At 42.9% G+C, this 18,385-nt stretch overlaps 1 protein-coding gene across 5 annotated transcripts in view; it reads right to left on the bottom strand.

Moving 5' to 3' along the window:
* AHCTF1 (AT-hook containing transcription factor 1) overlaps window positions 1-18,385 on the bottom strand; it is a 78,163-nt gene that overhangs the window by 17,203 nt on the left and 42,575 nt on the right. For all 5 annotated transcript variants that reach the window (XM_042976626.1, XM_042976629.1, XM_042976628.1 and 2 more), the window contains 14 exons: window positions 17,743-17,847; window positions 16,759-16,852; window positions 15,285-15,408; window positions 15,088-15,144; window positions 14,130-14,276; window positions 13,398-13,585; window positions 9,283-9,427; window positions 9,075-9,206; window positions 8,015-8,165; window positions 7,370-7,520; window positions 6,448-6,546; window positions 3,780-3,972; window positions 1,270-1,473; window positions 226-640 (listed from right to left, as the gene is read on the bottom strand). In XM_042976626.1, coding sequence (XP_042832560.1) covers window positions 226-640; window positions 1,270-1,473; window positions 3,780-3,972; window positions 6,448-6,546; window positions 7,370-7,520; window positions 8,015-8,165; window positions 9,075-9,206; window positions 9,283-9,427; window positions 13,398-13,585; window positions 14,130-14,276; window positions 15,088-15,144; window positions 15,285-15,408; window positions 16,759-16,852; window positions 17,743-17,847 — 2,205 coding nt within the window. The remainder of the gene's footprint in view (window positions 1-225; window positions 641-1,269; window positions 1,474-3,779; window positions 3,973-6,447; window positions 6,547-7,369; window positions 7,521-8,014; window positions 8,166-9,074; window positions 9,207-9,282; window positions 9,428-13,397; window positions 13,586-14,129; window positions 14,277-15,087; window positions 15,145-15,284; window positions 15,409-16,758; window positions 16,853-17,742; window positions 17,848-18,385) is intronic.

Raw genomic sequence — 18,385 nt, 5'->3', positions numbered from 1 at the left:
TTTCTAGAAAGTTGAGGGTGCTGGACAAGTTAAAAACCGTACCAATCTAGTCTGCAGAGTTCGTATTGTTACTTCTCAGAGCCGTAAGAGGGCCTGACGTCACCTGTGTGCGTTGTGCCTACAAGCTAGTCCGCTATGATCATGTGACTGTTCAATCCCGATGCTTTTCTTACAATGGACGAATTCTATTACAAATCTTGTGAATATCGGGAAATGAGCTCTTACCCGTTTGTTTCTCCAGGTCTGGAGGAGTTATTTCTGATTCAAGAACGTCTGGATCACTGTCCTTCTCTGTCTGTTCAGTCAAATTAGCAATTAATTCTGTAGGAGGGCTCACTGGCTTTGAGGCCACAAAAAGATCTTCCAAGTCTCCTGGGGATGGCGCATCCTGGTACTCCAAGGTGGTCTGGTCCGACCTGGTTGAGGTACCGCTACTTTCTTTGCTCGTGTCCAGTTTCTCCAAACTCTGTGAGGCCGTGTCCTCCAATCTCACGTCCATTTCTCGATGGTCCTTTTCGGGACTATTCGGGGAAAAGGCTGCTGTCCTGTCTTCGCTCTTCAGCCGTCTGTTTTCTGCCGGAACTCCACATTTATGGAAAGGTGACGTAAAAGATAGTCTTATTCTGCTCTCGTCTGCCCCCTGTCAGTTAAGAGGTTTTGGAAAAAAGAAAATATTGACTAGTAAAAAGAAGTCGCAGTCGAGTCTCAGCTCGCCACGCTCTCCAATTTTGGTATTTGTCTAGATTCTCTCCTCAGTCAACACTCGCTCTAAATCCATCTTTCCAGATACAGATACGTGGCTGTGAATGTTTCCCTAACTGGTAACAAGGCAGTTTTTCCAAAAGACTAGTAAACACAGGAGGCAAGATGGCCCACTGCCGCCAAATGGTGTCCTATCAGCCACAGCGGAAGTCTGACAACATACCCGCCTAAACAACCAATTAAGGTCTCAGTAAGAGAGAGGATGAATAAGGTAAGAAACAAAACATGGACTAAGAATTAGGAGGTTTCTGCCGCCAAATAGCTATTTGATTCTAGGCAATTTACTTGGTGCTTCTGGGCTGTATTTTCTTCACTTGTAAATGATGGGTTTGGCTCGGCCAATACCATGAGTTTCTTTCTGAACTGATGTTTTCTGATTTCATGACACTCTGCGAGAGTGCATACAAAACTCTGGAGTGGTATTATTTAAATGGATTTATCGTTTTACTTGTAAAAGCTAATATATTCTTATTAAGTCTTTTTTGTTCCAACTATTAACAGGCTTACTTCAGCAGTCCGTTTTGTGGCCACGCCTTCTTCCATGAATGAAATTCTAGTTTCTTTAAGTCGCAGAGGAGGGGAAAGGGACCTTCCAGGCGACAGAGACGGAGACGGTAAAGGTGATGTTCGAAGACCAGACCTTAGGATGGACTGAGGAGTGAACTCGGCAAATCCAGAGGAAGCGACTGACATGGCCAGAGTTTTAGCTTTCTGTGACAAGAAACAAATGGGATTCCACCGTTAGTATTTGTAAAAGACACTTACAGAAGGACAGACAGGGTCAACCAAGTCACAGCAGTGGCTATATATGCTCATCTCCAATAAATACATCAATGAAAACTTTTATTATGGATTACTGGGAAGAAAATACAAAATTCTACTCAGAAGTTTCTATACATAAGGCTACAAGACATAAAACTGCATCCACAATCATTCTAAAGGCCTTGGTTATTCCCAGTTTAAGTTACACTTAAAAAATACAGTGTAGGGGTGCCTGGCTGGTTCAGTCGATTAGGTGTCCAACTCTTGATTCCAGCTCAGGTCACGATCTCACGGTCTGTGAGTTCAAGCCCCATATCAGGCTCTACGCTGACGGTGTGGAGTCTGCTTGGGATTCTCTCTCTATTGGGATTCTCTCTCTACTCCCGCTCCCTTGCTCTCTCTCTCCTTCCTTCTCTCCCCCTCCCCCGCATGCACGTGCTCTCTCTCTCTCAAAATAAATAAACTTAAAAACAAAAATACAGCATAGAGATAAATTATTTAATGGTTGCTTACAAAACATTAGCTAGGCGAAGAGAAATGACAGCGTGCAATGAAAAGAACCAGGTTTGATTACAGCAAGTTAATACAGATGAGCCTGACTTTAAGACTGTTTCACGAAAAATATAATTTCATCACATGAATCCAACAGTAACGGATTACTTCTGAGAATCCTCTGAGGATTTACTATAATCAATAAAAATAATTAGCACAGAAACTGTTTAGCAGAAATAATTCCTTCACTTAACTTCTCCTCTAAAGGACTAGCAAACTGTTGTATCCCATTAGATTACTGAATTCCATCAGATCTATTTCAATTATTACATAGATTTTTTTTCCTAGATTATTTTTGGTAGCAGGCACAAAATAACTACATGATAGAATATGGAATGTGATTTTTAACAAAAATTTTTTTAATGTTTGAGAGAGCGAGAGCAAGACCAAGAGAGAGAGCGAGCATGAGTGGAGGGACAGAGAGAAAGAGACAGAATCCGAAGCAGGCTCCAGGCTCTGAGCTGTCAGCACAGAGCCCAACGCAGGGCTTGAACTAATGAGCCATGAGATTGTGACCTGAGCCGAAGTCAGACACTTAACCAACTGAGCCACCCGGGTGCCCCAAAATGTGATTTTTTTTATGGATAAAAACAAAGTAACAAAAACAAGTTTAAGGGAAGAAAGGGGGGGGGGGGGCGCCACCTGAGTGGCTCAGTTGAGCGTTGGAATCTTGATTTTGGCTCAGATCATGGTCTCAGGTTTGTCCCAAGGGGGGCTCCACGTGGAGCCTGCTTAAGATTCTCTCTCTTCCCTCCTTCTGCCACCCCCACCCACCCCACTCACCCACTTCGTGTGTGCACGCTCTCTCTCTCCCAGAATAAACATTGAAAGAAAAGAAAAAAGGAAAAGAGAGAAAGAAAGAAAGGAAGGAAGAAAGAAAACAAGAATCACAGTATCCTACAGATTAAATGTCAGGAACTTAATTAGCTTATCCACCTTCTTTTCAACTGCTTTTAATAACTATTTTTGGACTGGCATTTATTGAACTATTTTATTCACTTTGAAACTTAAGAATCCCCTGGCTTTACTCTCAATGTGGAATATCCAGAAACAACTGACAAAAACAAAGGCAGGGAGCCTGTGGGACTCGGCAGGATGATGGGCTAGGTGCCAGCACACAGCTGACCACTGTGACAGCGGGACGGAAGCAGGTGCCCGTTCCCTGCCACCGCAGGTCTACGGTTGTGGTTTCCCAACTCATGACTTAACAGAGATGTGGGGGAAAAGGAATTTAAGGCAGATATGCCACTAGCAAGGAGTAACAATTTACAGTTTCACCAAAGGAGAGAATGTAAATAAATAAAAACAAACCTAAGAACTAAAAGCATCTGATATAAGGAAAAAGAGCAAACAGTAGCAGAGAAGGAGTGGAGGGGGCGGGGGTGGGGGGAGCAAACCCAACAACGTGAAACCTTTTTCCAGAGGTTTTAACTTACAAGTTTCAACTTTTAATAACCACAAAGACTTGCGTTACTCTTGGAACAACAATGTAATTGTTAACCTCAATTAAGCGCACAAGGTAAATTTAGTAAAAGTCTGTTTGAGATGTAAAAATATAATAATTTGGAAAGGTAACTCCCCCCAAAAGATTTAAAGCTGTCAATTACCCAGAGATACCAGTTATAAACAGCTTCCTTCTCCCTTCTACTTGGAAGGTGAAAGCTTCCCAGCTTCCCCGCAAATGCTAGGTACCTAACACTCACCTTCACTACAAAGGGAGTTTCAAGTATGCGGAATTCTGAAGCCCTGGGAGAGCTGTGACTCGATCCTTTCTGTTGTGACCTTACTGGCAATGAACTGGATGCTCGGTATAAAGGAGACCTTGGGGGGGTTTGCTGAATAAATCCCAAATGTTGAGACGGCTGGGGTACGGGACGAACGACCGAATCCGGTGGTCTGTAATCACAGCACACACACAGTACACAGAAAGATCCGGATAACTAACTTGCAGACAGATCCATTTGCTAGAATTCATTTTTATGAACACGTAAAAATTCCTTTTCTCTACATATGACCTACATAATGAACACTGGTTTGCTTGACCTTTTTGGTTTTTATTGCAACGCAAGAATGATCACCAACACACACAAAAACCTTATTTTTTCAAATTAATGAGGGCAGTGACAAAATGGAATCTCAAGATTCTGCTGAATCATTTTCTGTGATGTCCTGGACATAGTTTATACAAATGATAAAGCTAATCTCACCAAGAATTTGTATTAAGCACGCATAGTCCCAACAGCTTAAAAACTTAATTTACAGATAAAGACTTTAAATTCAAAAGTGAAAATTCAGGTTACAAATTCTGATAGACCATTTATTTGCACCAGCCACTCCTTCCCCAATTTTCTCGTCAACAGTCTATTTGATGGTTATATTTTGTAGCAATAAAAAGAAAACATTTTTAATTCCCCCAAATGACTCTGTGGTTCAGCTGAGAAGAACCAGAAAGGTAGTGCCTGTCTGGTGCCCAGGAATTACCCACCCCCGTCCTTGCCCTTCTGTCCTCTACATTCAAGTGAGACTTTCATGACTGTGATGGTAGATGAACATAGTTCACAGATGGGGCTTTAAGACCCAACCTGTTACCCAGTGGGAAACATTCGTTGGATTCGGAAGTATTAGCTTAATAAATAATGCTTACTAATAAGCACAGCCTTGAGATTTCCACCAAATCAAAAATGCCCAGTCAGGCCACTAGACATTTTCTTGCCTCTCCTAATTCTTCTTTTCCTTCTCTGCCTCATTTGTATTCAAAATCTTTATTTGTAAACTGTTTGCTCACTTTTATGCTGAACTATCCCACATAGATCTTTTGCTATGTGCCTTTGCACTGTGTCAATATTTATGTTCGAGGTGCCTGTTTATGAATGATTCTTAAAAACACAGCCTGTGCAACAAAGTTACCTACTGAGTAAATACAAAATTCTTATACTAATAAGTGTAAGACCAAATATATTGAAATTCTACTAAAACAGTTATCAAAAAAAAGCATTTTTTGATTATGATATTTTCTTTAAAAATGTAGTTCTTAGGATTTCCACAATTTTTTACCATGATACAAATAAGTAATGCATTTCAGGTCACACACACACAAAACATAAATTACACAGACTAGCACTTAGCATCGCTATATGCAGTGCCCACTGATATGACCTCTTCTGTTTTCGCTGAAAGAAATGCTAGTCACAATCCGTTAAATTTACTCACTACCCACTAATGCAAACCAGTTTGAAACACAGAATTAGGGAATGGAATGGTTTCTATAAAAATAAGTATTCACACCTCAATTGACTTTCTTCCTTCTGAGTTAATCATAGCTTTGAAGGAGTCTCAATACTTCTTTTTCTTTAGGTCGTTAGGCCATTAGTCATGAGTCTGAAAACCTTTATTACTGCTCCCTTCTTGAACCCCAGATCTATTAAAGTACAAAGGGGCTGAGAAAAAGTTGACTTGTGGGGGAAAAAGTGGAACTACTGATAGGAAAACAGAATGACAATAATAATGACTTTTATTTGAGATAACCTTCCCGGTAATTAAAAGACCACCACCTCCACCTAATTAAATCTAACCCCCCAAAACAGAAAACCCTGGTCAAGCTTTGAAAATATGCCCACTTTATTATAAATAGCTTAGGCCCCGTTTGTAAATTACTAACTTCTTCTGAGTACCTTAAATTCAGATCATTTTATTCTCCTAAAATAATGTAATTCTGTTCCTGATAAAATGTAAACGATCAGAAATTTACAACAATCATGAGCATGGTATATTAAAGACAAAGAACCAAACATTAAGAGACACCTGTTTGTTCTCCACTCTTGAGGATATGAATACTTTTTCCAACAATCCAACATTTTCAATGAAATACAATCGCAATTTCATCTTGGATGCAAAACTTCAACTTAACTATTTACTTTCCTAATACCACAGGTGAAGATATACAAATATGATTGCATCTGAAGCCACGTAAGGCATTTTAGTGGGCTCTGCTATACAGGAGAAAGTTTCAATGAGCCAACCGAATTAGTCACAAATTATAATAACGACTTTGAGTCACAGATCAGTCAATCAGGAACTTATATTAAAGAAAGCAAGTTAACAGTTTACTTAGCTCATGATTGTAATAAAACAAAGTTTGCTTCTTTAAGCAGTCTGATGTCATTCAGCACAATTTCTAAGTAGGCTAGCATAGCAGCTGGTGTAAAGTTTCCTAAAATTACTACACAACTTACCAAGTTAGAAAAAAATTAGAAGCATGCACAAAAACTCATTCAAGAATTTAAAATCATGTAAAGTTTTAAAGTTAATTAAAAATTACAGTGCAATTATTGTCTAACATTGTGACTTAAAAATGATTCAGTTAAGTCTTACCTAGAAACTTTTTGTGACGCTTTTAAAATTGGTGTTCCAACAAATGCCTCAGGCATTTTTGCATGTGGGAGAGAAGGAGATGGTCCTTCTGTTTTAGGACTACAAAGAAAATAAAAATTTAACTTTGGATTATGTATTACAAAGAGTATTACATTAAAAATATGCTTTAAGAAGGTAAGATTAGGGGCTCCTGGGTGGCTCAGTCGGTTGATCATTCGACTCTTGATTTTGGCTCAGGTCATGACCTCACGATTCATGGGACAGAGCTCCGCGTCGGGCTCTGTGCTGACAGCGCGGAGCCTGCCTGGGATTCTCTCTCTCCCTCTCTCTCTGCCCCTCCCACGCTTGCACACATTCTCTCTCTTCCCATGCTTGCACGCATTCTCTCTGTCTCAAAATAAATAAACTCAAAAAAAAACAAGAAGGGATTAGATAGGAAAGGAGGGCTTTTGCTTTTTACTCTGTATGTTTCCGTTCAGTTACAAACGATAATAAATATAAATGCCTTTCAATTTAAAGACAAAAAGAATTCTTCTTACAATAAAAATAGTCAACATACAAGTTTCTCCTTTTTTTTTTTTTTAATTTTTTTTTTTTTTTAATGTTTGTTTATTTTTGAGACAGAGAGAGACAGAGCATGAACGGGGGAGGGTCAGAGAGAGAGGGAGACACAGAATCTGAAACAGGCTCCAGGCTCTGAGCTGTCAGCACAGAGCCCGACGCAGGGCTCGAACCCACAAACTGTGAGATCGTGACCTGAGCTGAAGTCGGACGTTTAGCCGACTGAGCCACCCAGGCACCCCAAGTTTCTCCTTTTTAAACACACTAATAAATGCTAAGGCTGGACTGCTGATGACAGCTTCTGACATCCAGGGAGGATTAACAAGAAGCCAGGCTGTCACGGGGCATGAGGAGAGAGTACCTGCTGCAGGCTGATGTGCCGTCTTTAGGGTCGCTGTTTGCCCAAACCTCTCCAATTTTAGACAACACGCTACTGATGAAAGTAGATCTTGTTAACACAGTCCCTGTTCCGGTCTGCTTTGTGACAGTCGATAATGGTTTGGGTCTAGAAACTGTGAAACAAAGAACGCAAGGTCAATTTCATCTCTGATGCCAGGATTTTACTTGACTAATAATGAAAGAGTGACTGGAAAACAGGGGTCATGAGAGAAGAGTAGTTCAGGGTTATACTTAGTTTAACAACATCTATGCAGCGAGATTCAACAACTTGGGTTTTTAAGAGGCAGTAAAAATATTATCTGACATGTTCTCTTAAAGTTGGATAGGAGTGTCCAAATGAAACAAAACGAGTTCTTTTACTCTGTACTACACTGCTAAATAAACTATACAAACTTCCAAGAAAACTTTTATGTTGGGGCATGGGGAGCAGGGGGGGCAGCTCGAGTGGCCAGTAAAAAAAAAAAAACAAAACAAAAAACAAAAAAAAAACTACTGTAACGAATCAAAGCAAAAGTGAGCTAAACAGAAGCTAACAATGGTTCAGAAGGTAATCATTTGATATCCTTTCTCACCTGATACTTTCTGATAGTTTTCAATGAAATCTTACCTTCTTGAAGAACTGGTGATGTGGACAGATGGTAAGGCTTGGCTTGCTCAAAGGCTAATTTTCGCTGGATTTTAGGAAGGACTTTCCCATATTGGTCTATTATAGCATTCCGAACCTCTGATCTCTCCCGCAAAAGAGGATCCCGATCATTCTATTGAATATGCCGTAATTGGTAAAAATTTAAAATTCAAAAACATTAAGTGTTACGTTTACGTATTTAGCATTTAAAATAAATTCTGCATACCTAAGAGTATCTTCCTCCTCCCTTCATATCCGTTCTTCCCAACCCAGGACCTCTGACACACACCTAACTGCATGAGCAGTCCCTGTCCACTGGCCTCGATCCTTCCCAACTACTAAAACAATGGTTATCATTCACCAAGGGTCTACGTGGGTCAGGCACCATGTCCCTTCAGACACACCTCTGCGCATCCCCACGAAGAGACCTTGACATTTTACAGGTAAGGAACCAAGGCTCAGAGAATGTGTCTCAAGCACAGAGCACAAAGAAGAATCAATCGGACCCCAAGGCCCATGCTCTTTGCACGGTTTTAACTCCTACTGCCCCTCCACCCCTGCCTCCTATTCTCTGAGTGGGGTGGTTAGTCTCGCAAGAAGTGTGGGTAGTTAGCCAAAGAGAAACGACGTACTTATTAGAGAATCAGGTAAGTACTAATTCCCCGCTCCCAATCTGCTACAGAAGTAACAAGAGGAATTCTCCAAGCTCAAGGTTATATAAAAACCCCAGTGGTTACCAAAGTATAAACTCTGTTGTTTTTTTAACATTTATTCATTTTTGAGAGACAGAGAGGGACAGAGTGTGAGCAGGGGAGGAGCAGACTGAGTGGGAGACACAGAATCCAAAGCAGGCTCCAGGCTGTCAGCACAGAGTCCCACGCGGGGCTCGAACTCACGAACCGCGAGACCGTGACCTGAGCCCAAGTCGGACGCTTCACTGACTGAGCCACGCAGGCGCCCCCAAAGTACAAACTCTTATACAACAAAGTCACCAGTTTTCCTTCTTCTCTTGTCCCCCATAATGAAACAAGTTGAACCATACCGTGAGATTGGCCTTCAGAGTTTGGTTCAGCCTCAGGGCAGAGGCGTAATTGGCACGCTGCAGGTAGTGAACTAGAAGGAACTCCTGATTTCGAACGCTGGCGCTGGACTGCAAAAATCTCACCAAGCACTCCTAGGAAGAACCAAACACAGTCGTGAGCCGCCAGCATATCCGGAACTTCTGCCGAGCTGCTGCTGGGGGTCATCACCTGCTCTGTGTCGGTGAAAGGCAGCTGCAGCAAATCCTCCATCAGGCCTGCGTCCTGGCAGACCTCGTACGCGTGCCTGAGGAGCTCCTCCACGTTAAGGCCGGCGGAGTGCTGCCGCAGGAAAGTCCAGGCCTCCACCACGTACCTGAAACCGGCGTTCAGCACGATTCCGCGTTAGAAAAGCTGTCTGAGGTATTCAAAATAAGCGCTCCACCCACAGAACCTCATCACGCTCTGTGTATATAATTTGCAAGTACTTTAAGCTTTTATGAAATACTCATCACGGTGGGCACCTGGGTGGCCGAGTCGGTAAAGAGTCAGATTCTTGGTCTCGGCTCCGGTCACGATCTCCCTGTTCGTGAGCTCGAGCCCTGCAATGGGCACTGCACTGACAGCAGAGGGCCTGCTTGGGATTCTCTCCCCCCTCTCTGCCTCTCCCCCGCTCACTCTCCTGGTCTCTCATAAAAAGAAGAAGGGAATGCAAGCTGGTGCAGCCACTCTGGAAAACAGTATGGAGGTTCCTCAAAAAAACTAAAAAGAGAACTACCCTACGACCCAGCAATTGCACTACTGGGCATTTCTCCACGGGATACAGGTGTGCTGTTTCGAAGGGACACGTGCACCCCCATGTTTACAGCAGCACTATCGACAACAGCCAAAGTATGGAAAGAGCCCAAATGTCCATCGATGGATGAGGATAAAGAAGAGGTGGGATGTATATACAATGGAGTTTTACTCGGCAATCAAAATGAGTGAAATCTTGCCATTTGCAACTACGTAGATGGAACTGGAGGGTATTATGCTAAGTGAAATTAGTCAGTCAGAGAAAAACAAAAATCATAAGACTTCACTCATATGAGGACCTTAAGAGACAAAACAGATGAGCGTAAGGGAAGGGAAACAAAAAATATATATAAAAACAGGAAGGGGGACAAAACAGAAGAGACTCATAAATATGGAGAACAAACTGGGTTACGGGAGGGGTAGTGGGAGGGGGGATGGGCTAAATGGGTAAGGGGCACTAAGGAATCTACTCCTGAAATCACTGCTGCACGATATGCTAACTAATTTGGATGTAAATTTAAAAAAATAAAAAATAAAACAAGTTAATAAAAAAAAATTGATCATTACATAATGAAGTTTGCTAATATCAACGAGAAGAGTTCACGTGATGCTGTTCTGGACCATTACTTACGTGTAAAATAAAAAAGCTAAGTAAGTACACAGGAGTCAGAAGACATAAGCTAATGTGGTCTGGACAGAAGAAGAGTAGTGTGGTGTGGCAGAAAAAAGCTGGCTCCCGTGGAACAGACACCCAGCATGAGAGCAGTGGGACCATGGAACAGTGTTTATGGGCCGGTGATGGGCTTGCTTCACTCAGTAAAAAAATATTGTGACTGATCGATAAAGATCTGATTAGAGAACATGGGTTCAACTAGGCAGTTTTGGACATCATGTGGGGGCCATGAGGCTGTCCTTCCAAGGGCAGTAAGACCATTGGATAAGCAGTGTTTCCCATGATACACTGTTAGGTGGAGAAAAAAAAAAAAAAAAAAAAGCAAGCTTACAACAGTATGAACATTAATTATATAAAAAAATTAACCAATGAACAAAGCCTATAAACATTTACAGACTTATTTCGTACTTACTAAGATAACAAAACGTCTTGAAAGATCCGCACTAAATCTGACAGTAATTAATCCAGCACTTGGAATTTTTGGAGGGGCTGGTGGCTTTCAGGACTGGAGTGGGGGGAGGCGGGCAGAATAAAAACATGGCAAGGACACAGGAATATGACTATCAAGCAAATAATTTTCTTAAAACTTCATCCCCCTTAAAACTAAAGGACACAGGGTAAGGTGACGTGGGGTAAAGCAGCCTAACCCTCACGGAGGGCAACGTGCCACATCTCCCAAAATTGTAACTGCAAATGTCCTTTCACCAAGCAAGCCCACTTGCAGGATTTTACACCTTACAAGCTGCATCTGTGCTTGTGCAAAACGTGCAGTTACTCGTAGCAATGTTTAAAATGGCAAAACACGTAAGTGTTCACTAAGGGGAGGAAATTAAATAAATACTGGTCCATCACACCGAATTACTATGCAACAAAAATAAGGAAGCTCTTTTTGTACTATTCTGAAATAAGTTCCAAATGACCTAGGTGATAAAAGTATGTTGCAGGAAGACGTATAGTAGGCCACTTGTATTTTTAAAGGGGGTGGGGGGTGTTCAATGGGTCCACACTGCCCAACAGAAGCCTGGAGCGGCCCCCTTCACTGCTGCAGTGACAGGACTGCTACAAGGTTCCGGGGGAAGGGAAAGCTCCTGAAACAGCCTGTCACAGTGAAGGCCAAACTCTTCAGTAAAATTGCGGAGGAGAGTGAGGGCACGTGGGGAGCCTGTGTCCCGGCAGCTCGAAGCCATGTGGAGGGAGGGTCATGAGAATATGGGGCTTTTTGTTTTTCAACAGTAAGATATTTACATGCTTTGACAAGGTTCAAAAGGATACACAGTGGACTCCCAGCCTCCTAAGCTGCTTCTTGGTGCCCAATCATCACTAACAATTTCTCATGTATCCTTCCTAAGAAGTTCTGGACACACACAAGCAAACACGTATCTGTTTCTTCCCACCCCTACTTAAGCCCTCCCCCCCCCTTTTGAAAAGCACTTGTCAGCATATAATGAACCCATTTATTGAATAAACATTTATCACCGTTAGCTTTTTAAAATTTTTTTCTTTTTTAAAAAAATTTTTTTAAAGTTTACTTTTGAGAGAGAGAGCACAAGCAGGGAAGGGGCAGAGAGAGAGAGTGAGACACAGATTCCGAAGCAGGCTCCAGGCTCTGAGCTGTCAGCACGGAGCCCATCGTGGGGTTCGAACCCACAAAATCGTGGGATCACGACCTGAGCCAAAGCCTGACGCTTAACTGACCGAGCCCCCAGGCAACCCTTTCTTTTTGTTCTAATGTTCACTCCACATTTATTCAGCCAGCCAAATGCTTCCGGCTAACCCAAGTTATTTCATTTCAACAAGTACTTCCTAATTCATTACTTTTGAGGACACTGGCAGTTTCTACCTGTCTAACCAACCCACGATTACGCTACAGAACTTGTCTTCTATCTGAGATGCAGAGATTCAACCCTCTCCTCTCAGAGATGCATTGTTTAACCCAAGAGAACAAAGAAAACATTAACTTTCAGAGTGCTGGCACTGAAGTGGTGTTTGGTTCATTAAGGACAATTTGTGGTGAGTGAAGTGACCATTTTCTAAAAACATAAAAGCGGCCAATCGATAGAACTGGAAAATAAAGAGTTGTGTAAAACAGTTACAACCAAGTAAGAAACATGAGCTCCCAGCAACTTGCCCAACTAATTTGGTTAACAAGGAAACCCAATAATGAGATCGTTGTATTTCCAATCATGCCATTAAACTTGTTGTTGTTACAAATGTGACAGATCAAATAACTGCAGCAATATATACATATATTGCTGTAATATAAACGGCAAATACCACACTGATTAGAGAACGTTAAAATAAGGCAAAGGGAAGAGGCAATGCAAAGATATCACGTGCTCAAATCTGGTTCAAGTACGTAAGATTACCCAACCTGATTTTACAACTCAGGATGACTTCATCCTTCCTCTCTATTTTAGGCCCCTCTTCAGCTACTCAAACCCCAACCGTCCATGTGGCCGACTGCCAATACAGCCAATTAGCAACAGATATAATTTTTTTTAATCAAGTATTTTTTCAAGTGTGAGAGAGCGCATGCATGTGTGGGGGAGGGGCAGAGAGCGAGGGAGAGAGAGACTCCCCAGCAGGCTCCGCACTGACAGTGGCGAGCTCGACATGGAGCACCGTGAGATCACGACCTGACTGAGCCACCCAGGCGCCCCCCGGCAACAGATGCTACTTTAAACCTCAGCTTCGTTTCCCGTTACTCCTTATTCATCCTTTCCTATGACAAAAGGTTTTTTCACATTTCTTCCTAACGCCAAGAGATGAAGAACCCTGAGAATGAATATGATGTGATGCGACCAAAGCGAGATTATATACTGCTGATTTACTGACGTATAATCCAGAGTCTGACTGCAGTTTCAAAATGCAGACTCACCTGTTAGAAAGCAGAACAGTGAGGTGAAGGATGACGTCATCGCCGCTGGACACCGTCGGCTTCATAGTCTGAATGTACCTGAGGGCTTGTCTGTGCTCACCCTGGCTCATGAAGGCTTGAATAATCTTTGAATGCTGCCACGACACAGGTTTTGCAGTACTTGGGTGAAACAGAAGATCCAAGCCGCTCTGCAAAGAGGACATGACAGTCGGTAAATACAAACGTGACGCGCTGCATTTAGACAAGGTAGCCGACCTTTACAAAGACAGGCAACGCTACAGCCACAAAAAGCAGTTTAAATGCAACCTGTAAAGGTCTACTTGAACACATGGTGTGTTTTAAGTAAAAGCTTCATTCTTTTGAGGCCTCATTTAAGCTATTATAAAAAGCTTCCCACCACCACCGTCACGCATCAATGCCGAAGTCTGCCTCCTACAGCAACACACCTAGCGTATCTCTGACGGAACAAGCACCGTATTTGCGCTACTAGCAATCGCTTATTACTTCTTTCCTTCTTTGGATAGTACGGAACCTGGGGTTCGAAACTGTTTTATCTTTGTATCCTCACTGGATAAATAGTGCTTGGTAAAGGCACTGATTGAACGGAGTCCTTAAATTACCTCTAAAAGCAGACTGTATCGTATCTGTAACATCACATTTAATCCAGCTATGTATTTCTTTCTCAAATCCTAATAGTTTACGAACGTTGACATTCTAAGTGAACAGACTTACCCCATAGTCATTATGATCTATCAGCCAAAACCCTTGGATAAGTTTGACCTGGCCCCAAGAAATGGCAAAGGCGGTCGGAAATGATTCGATGCAAGCATCTGTTTTGTTGGGGAAGGAATACATGATATCAAGTAACAAATAAATGGTCTTTAAAAAAGAGGATTAAGGGCAATAAACAAGAAGAAAACTCCCACACGTCTAATTGCGTTAGGCAGCAACAGCAAACAGGCTCGAAGGGGCTGCATCTGGCATTCGGAAAGCCCGGGCGGATAACCAACCGTGGTAGTTTTATGAAACGTGGGTCTAGCCAGTCCTACAACCGACCTCACTCGTTCTCAACAGCAAGTACCACCACGAAGGAGATGAACTAAAGCACCCTTGCTTAAGGAAGCCAGTGGCTTACGGGCAAACTGAAGAAGCAGAGCCACAGACAAAATTCCAGTTAGGCAGCAAAACCCAGCAGCTTAAGCAAGCGCATCATCTGTTATAAATCACAAATGGAACTACACGTTTTTAGATAAAGAAACTGACGTTAGCACAAAAATATTACTGCAAAGACCACCGGGCTCCAAGCCAGCCAATACCTAAGGTAATATTAAGCTAACTTCTCATGTATTCGTACTGAACACAGAAGTTGACCTCACTAAGAAAGAGCATCTGGCCGGCCATGTTTTGGAGCCATTGTTCTAACTCTGGGAACGTCTGGGACACATGGTCCAGTCGAGGAGAGCTGTGGACGCTATCCCTAGAAAACTGAACACCAAACACAGTTCTGCATGGTTTCAGGTCCGCAACGGACCCTCTGAACCCAACCAACGGACCCTGGGTTAGGAAACCTTCCTTTAGAGAAGTTTCAGATGTGAACCGGAGACTGGTTTTAGATGTGCGAGGTTCCCACCACTCTCAAATCTGAGGATTCGGGTAACGCGTGAATTACTTGACAGCGCTTAAAGGATACGACAGCGTGTTTGCTCGCTTCGGTAACGTCGTCTAGGAGGTATATGTCCAGCAGTGCCTACAAAAGGATAAAACATCCGGTGTGCTTTATATATTCGTTCACTCAGGCTCCTTGGTTTCCCGAGCCTGTGCCGGGTGTGCAATATAGGGCTAAGCACGACCACCCTCCCCCCCACAACTCTGTTGTCGGGCACTTACGTGTAGACTGGTGGGGGGGTATTTTCCTGTGCCTCCTTCATCCCGTTTCCACAGCTTCTCCACGCCATCTCCTAACTGAGAAACCATTCCGTCAATCATCAAGTAATCAGGACTCCACTTCCCTCTGCAAGAAGGGCAACATTCACGATTATTTAGTATTAACTTATTTAGTATTATCTAAATAATTTAGTTTTATCTAAATAATTACTTAGTATTATCAGAACAAGAAGCATCACGATCCCAACAATCCAGAGAGTCGACAACAGGGCCCCGTTTAGCACCAGGTGAGCTCTAGTCATCAGGAACCAGCTAGACCCCGAAGACGCCTCTGGCTGGGGCACCAGCAAGCCAGTGTGTGAAGGTCAGGTCCCGAAGAGAACCGGGTCCCGCCCGCCAGGTGCCTGAAGCGATTCTGGGTTTTACAGCCCGAGAGAGCACGGCAGCCCATTGGTGAAAATGTGCTGCAGTTCAGGGTCAAAAAGCCAGGCCCTCAGTTTCATCACCCAGGGGGTTCTGGCCCCAGCGATCTCTTCACCACTGCCTCGCTGTGCGCCTACGAGGCGAAAGGCAGACACAGTGCCTGCCTCCTCCTCAAACAACACTGCTCCTGGGGGCGGGCAGCTGCTCAGTCTGCAGCCATACTGACTGCGTAACTTTGTGACAAACAGGACCAGAAAGCTTAGCAAACCCGCTCAGGGACACACACTCTTAGCAATAACAGATCCAGAATTTTCAGATATGCCTAGTGAGTCTCCCAAGTCCGCGCTCGTCTCCAAGATTAGTTCTTAAGCACCGGACTCCACACTTGCCACGCACCGAAGGCACCGATCTCTGGGCGACCGTGACCTTGCGCCTGTGCCTGCGTGAGCCAGCGCGGTCAGTGCTGCGGGCTATGCTACCACGGAGCCGCTCTGGCCCAAGGGAGAAGGCGCTCTAAGTCCAGAGGCAGAACCGAGGCTCACTCGCTGCTCTTGCTTCTAGTACTTCTACTCCTTTATTTCAAAGGAACCAATGAGGCGAACAGTCACGTGTTTTCAAAAGAAATGAGGAAATAAGAAAAACAGAAAAAAGTGGGTGAAGTGTCGAACCACAGCTGTTAGTGGAAATACCGTAACATGCCTAACTGGTGGTATGTTTTATGTTTTGAGGACTCGGAGCTTCTAGTCTTTTCCTGAATACGAATTCTCAGGAAAAATACACGCTTACACTACAGAATCTCCTCTGATAAACCAATTGTGGGAACTACTTTAGATTAGGAAATACTGAGTTATAGAGTAAAGGTGGTAACCCTTAGGTCAAGGCAGACAAGCAAACGTTACAACTAAAATAACAAGGCTGGCAACAAATCCTGTCACCATACTTAAGAATTCCACGATTTCAGCTTTTGTAGCGTGACGAATTCTGTTCCGAGGTAGCGAGACTTCTTACGAAAGCGATTCTTAAAATGTTCTGGAAGGTTCCGGATATACTGTACCTGGACAGACGCTCACACTTCTGTCGACGGCTGGTGTAGTAGTTCTGGATGACGGGGTAGTTATAGCATAAGCGGGGCAGGTGCACGGCATCATCTAAATATTGGTTAAGGGTGGGGGGAGGGTGGGAAAGGCCGGTAAGATTTCCAAAACTTCCCAACGATACTTAAGGTTACACACATTAATGTTTTACTAAAATCATATGATGTTGTTTAATCTGCAGGTTTCCTCAATTTAAGTAATAAATTTACTTAAATGAAGTAAATAAATTAGCAGATACACAAATGAGAAAACAGAGTCTCTCGTGACAGTCTGTAAAAACAAGGGTGCTGGCTTAAAACTCTGGAAAAGCTATTCCAGAAAATGATTCTACTCCCTTAATCACAAATGATCATCTGAAAGCCAGCAACGGCAACTATTTAAGTAAAAATCAAAGAGCATAAAGAAAGAGTAAGATCAAAACAATTACGCACAGGACAGAAGCACTTCTAAACAGAATCTAACGTGTGCCCCGGACGTGCAAGAAGTTAGAGGCTTTGGAAGTGCTCTAGACAAACATGGCAAAAGTCAAATCCTCAAATTCTTGGTACTGGCATAAATTATTAGCTAAAAGGAGACATTGAACAGATGGCAAATAATACTGGTTAATAACCATATTAAAAGAACTCTTAAGGAGGAAAAGATCAGCAAATTAGAATAGAAAACCCACGGGTGAATGGATCTAAACAGAGCTGGTGATATCGCTGGACCCTTTTTCGGAAGCCAAGTTTCGTGTCATTCAGCCCAATAAATAGTGTGTGGACGCCTGGGAACGGCACAGGGCGAGGCTCTCGAGACACAAAGTGAGGAAGAACGTTCGGAGGTGAGAACAGGAGAAAACGTAAGTGAGGTGGTGGGAGAAAGGAAATCTGAAACCCCAGAACAAGCAAGTTATAAGGATTTAAGACCGCGTCCACGCCCATCCACGGGTTACGTAAATCTTTTACCTAAGCCCTCTGGTAGCAGCCCGGAGCGGCAGAACCAAAGCACCACTTGTGTGTACCGGCAGATGAGCCGGGTGACCAGGCACTTCCTGTGGAGGTCCAGAAGGCCTGCGGGGGAGGTCGAACACCAGATGTGCAACTTGCAATTTGTCAATCACAAACGAAAAATCAAGACACTCGACGGTTCTCAAAAACTAATGATTCGGAGACTTTTAACGGTGTATGTGTATTTCTGAACACACTTCGCTTGAACAAGTAATCTCCAAAATGCTAAAATAAGTAACTAAGCAGACATTTTAGGGAAATGCCTCCACCTTAGCTATGCTTCCATCTACCTAGTTTCAGAAGCCAAATTTAGACATTAATACAAACTAGTACAGTAATATTAACATAGGCTGCTCAAACCAGGCCTTTAAAATGAAACTGCGTGTTTTGTTTAAATGGCAAAACAGAGACAAAAAATTTACAATGACCTCTGAATAAAAATAAGAATTCGAAACTCTACCATCAGTATGTACTCTGCCTCAACAATCAGAAAGTTTAACCCAAATTTCCCAAGCTTATTTAAGCAGGAGCTCACGGCACATCGAATAACATTCTGTAGTTTTCGTTACAAAACAAGAGCCTCTGCACAATGATGTATCTA

The sequence above is a fragment of the Panthera tigris genome, chromosome F3, assembly GCF_018350195.1.
Source record: "Panthera tigris isolate Pti1 chromosome F3, P.tigris_Pti1_mat1.1, whole genome shotgun sequence".
NCBI classification, from domain to species: domain Eukaryota; kingdom Metazoa; phylum Chordata; class Mammalia; order Carnivora; family Felidae; genus Panthera; species Panthera tigris.
Note: the sequence above shows the minus strand (reverse complement) of the source record. Positions and strands in the feature narration are given on the sequence as shown.